The sequence below is a fragment of the Sander vitreus genome, chromosome 13, assembly GCF_031162955.1.
Source record: "Sander vitreus isolate 19-12246 chromosome 13, sanVit1, whole genome shotgun sequence".
NCBI lineage: Eukaryota > Metazoa > Chordata > Actinopteri > Perciformes > Percidae > Sander > Sander vitreus.
Genome location: NC_135867.1, coordinates 11,609,763 through 11,613,097, shown reverse-complemented (window position 1 = coordinate 11,613,097; position 3,335 = coordinate 11,609,763). Strand labels below are relative to the sequence as shown.

At 47.4% G+C, this 3,335-nt stretch overlaps 1 protein-coding gene across 1 annotated transcript; it reads right to left on the bottom strand.

The window, feature by feature from the left end:
* Positions 1–244: 244 nt before the first annotated feature.
* Positions 245–1,627, bottom strand: drd1b (dopamine receptor D1b). The gene has a single exon (XM_078266094.1). It carries the CDS (start codon positions 1,625–1,627, stop codon positions 245–247), a length of 1,383 nt encoding a protein of 460 aa, XP_078122220.1.
* Between the last annotated feature and the right edge of the window lie 1,708 nt (positions 1,628–3,335).

Sequence of the window (3,335 nt, the reverse complement as noted above, 5' to 3'; positions counted from 1 at the left end):
TTGCAGATAGTTATATCCAGGATAAAGTGCCTTTACTTTAAAACATTCTGTAGGTATTTCCATGTGGATTTTTGTTGACAGTCTTAGGGTCCTGTATATCCCATTCACTGTTTCCCTGTCAGGCATTTTTTTTTTTAAAGATATCTGTCTCTTTTTTTACTTTTGCTGTCCTTCTGTGTAAGCGCTTCTTCCCTTTGTGCGTACATACATGCCTCGGTGTACTCCGATCCAGCTTTGCCTTTTCTCAACATGACGAGGTTTTATGCTGTCCATTCTGTGTTATGGGATTGATCTTTTCCAGTGTGACCTCAGTATCGCTGTCTAAATTCCCAGAGATAGCTGGGGAGAGTTTCTCCAGGGCGTTGTTTACCATGCCCACCTCGATCTCCCCTCCGCATCCATCCTTCTTCTGTAACTCGTTCTCCTGACACAGGATGCTGTGGGGGATCACATAGCTGGCTGAATGGTTGCCCTCCTTTGGAATGTGACCCTTGGGCTCATATTGATTGTTGGGGTTCGAGGTAGGGGTGCCCATGTTGTTGTTAATACTGACGATCTCGATGGCGTTGCTCCCCGGGCAGAGCCGGTGGCAGCCCAGGAGGATGGAGAAGGCCTTGCGGAAGTCAGCGTTGAAGGCATAGATGATGGGGTTAAGCGAGGAGTTTGCCCAGCCAAACCACACAAACACATCGAAGGTGGTGGAGCTTATGCAGGGCAAGTCCGTGGCACCGTCCGGCTCACAGAACGGAACCATGCAGTTAAGGATGAAGAAGGGCAACCAGCAGCACACAAACACTCCCATGATGACTGAGAGCGTCTTTAAGACTTTGGTTTCTCGTTTGAACGACATTTTGAATGAGCTCTCATTCTCTATACTCGAACTATTCCCCATACTGCTGTGACGGTTTTTGGCACTCTCTGCTGCCCGCTCCAGGGCAGATATTCTCCGTATCTGTTTCTGGGCAATGCGGTAGATCCGGGTGTAAGTGACGATCATAATAGCCACAGGGATGTAGAAGCTGATAAGAGAGGAGGAGATGGCGTAGGTCCTGTTAAGGCTGGAGTCGCAGTTGTCAGGGGGCATATCGCCGATGTATGTTCCATTTAGCTCTGCGTAGCTGGTGGTCTGAGCTTTGTGCCAGTTAAGCTGAACAGGAATGAAGGAGATAAGGACCGACAGGGTCCACGCCACACTTATCATCAGACATGCCACTTTCGGGGTCATCTTGCGTTCATAGCGGAATGGGCTTGAGATGGCCCAGTAACGGTCTACACTAATCACACACAGGTTCAAGATGGAGGCAGTGGAGCACATGATGTCAAACGCCACCCATACGTTGCAGAAAGCACCAAACGGCCAAAACCCGACGATCTCAGTCGCCGCCTTCCACGGCATAACCAAGATAGCTACCAGAAGGTCGGAGATGGCCAGCGAGATGACAAAAAAGTTGGTGACCTTCGACCTTAAGTGTCGGAACTTGGTGACGGCAGCGCACACAAGTGTGTTGCCTAGCAGCGTGGTGAAGATGAGGAGGAAGAGGAAGCATCCTGTCAGCACACGTTTGGACGAGTCTCTCTCTGGTAGCAGCTGCTTGCCATCTTGAACCATTGAGAAATTCTGATCCATTGTTTATATTACACTGCTAATAAAGTGAGATAGGGGGTGGGTGAGGGGGGTGTCAACAGTCACCCCATCACATCCCCAGCCTGCAGCAGCTGTGCCTCTCTGGGGAGGAGTTTTAGACGGACGGCGTAGCTGGTGGGGAGGTCAATTGTCTCGGCACCAGCTCTCCCACAGACTGGGTCATCCATAGGCTTCTTGTCACAACCACCATCCTTGCATGAGAACCGCTATAAATATTTCAAAAGAATCTCTTCTGAAATGCGACCCCCAAAAATTCCTGCAGCAGCAGCACAGGCAGCAGACATTCTAGTTTGAAGAAGAGGAGGAATATTCCAGCTGTTGATTGCAGTAATTTTTCCAGTCAGCACTGTAGTCATGCAATAGCATAAAGCACTTTTACTCCTCTCTCTGGGTGCCTCAGCTGTCAAGCGAAACTTTCACACCATATTGTTGCCGAGCTGTTGAGTAAACAGAGGCTTGGCCAATCATTAGCCTTATATACCACCTCATCAATAACTTCTATTGATGGTTTTGCTCTGCGTTTATCTGATTTGTTTAATGATCCTCTAGGCGTGTCCGTGTGATTATATTGGTGCATGTATCAACTATGATCCACCCCGCCTAGTGTTGTGTTTTATTTTTTCATTTCTTTGAATGCAGCTCCCTGTTAGTATATGGCACAGTCTCCAGCCAACATTTCCATCAGAGTGGTGAGCCACAAATTAGGCTGACAACAGCATTCAAAAGTCTCAACTGTCCTTTTTATATCAGGGAGATGCATAGGCTATTCAATGTCTAAGTCATCACTTGTAGGAAAGCACATATCAATATCACAGCTCTTCCTATGCTGACAGATGCGAGGTTGTTTTTTTTCCTTTCGGTTTAGTTCGCGTGCCCATTTGTGTGGACACAGCAAAACCACCGCTCACCTTTCAGAAACATTCAAGAGTTATTTTGGCCGCCCAGCTAAAGTAGCTCTGGCAGTGCAATCCCTGGGTTGACGTCTTTGAAATAGAGGCGCAATTGATGTTCTTATTTTCTAAATCTTAATCTAAGCAGCGTGCGCTCCGCTCTGTGGATGTGGACAGCTCATGTCATGACCCGCAGCGCCGTCTTGGGTCAGCTTGAAAAGAATTGAATCCAAAATCAACTCCAGTAATTGAACGGATTATTTTTTTTAAATACTCAGTCCAGCAAAATCAACATCTCTTCGGCATACCTCCAACTTGTATCTTCGTACCAAGTGAAAGAGAAGGAGCTCACCCTCTCTGCGCACTCCTCCATGGGAAGTCAGTCACGCTCCCCTGTTGCGACGGTCCTCAGGTGTTTTTTTTATCAGTCGTTATGCTTCTCTTTTTAGGTTCATCCTCTGTTGTGCACCATTCAGTTACCCTGTGATGTGTCTGCGGTCTGACTGGCCGGCGGAGAGTGATGGGAATGACTCGGGTCTCTCCAAGACCCGTTTTCATGCGCGCTCCTCTCTCTCCGCTCAGCTGCAGCCTGCTGTGAGCCACGATCCTTGCCACAACTGCTCCATCTATCCAGATAATGTGAAGCGTGAAGCTACACACATTCACACCACACAGCAGTATTATTCTTTGCTGAAGAGTTAAGCCAAATATGTATAAGGAAGACAAAAAGAAACCTTACCGACCTACATTTATGATAAATAAATTTTATTATGGGATGATTTATGCAGAGGGAAACATTA

What these genes read in the sequence shown, in the direction of transcription:
- drd1b (XM_078266094.1), bottom strand. Translation starts at nt 1,627, where the DNA reads ATGGATCAGAATTTCTCAATGGTTCAAGATGGCAAGCAGCTGCTACCA.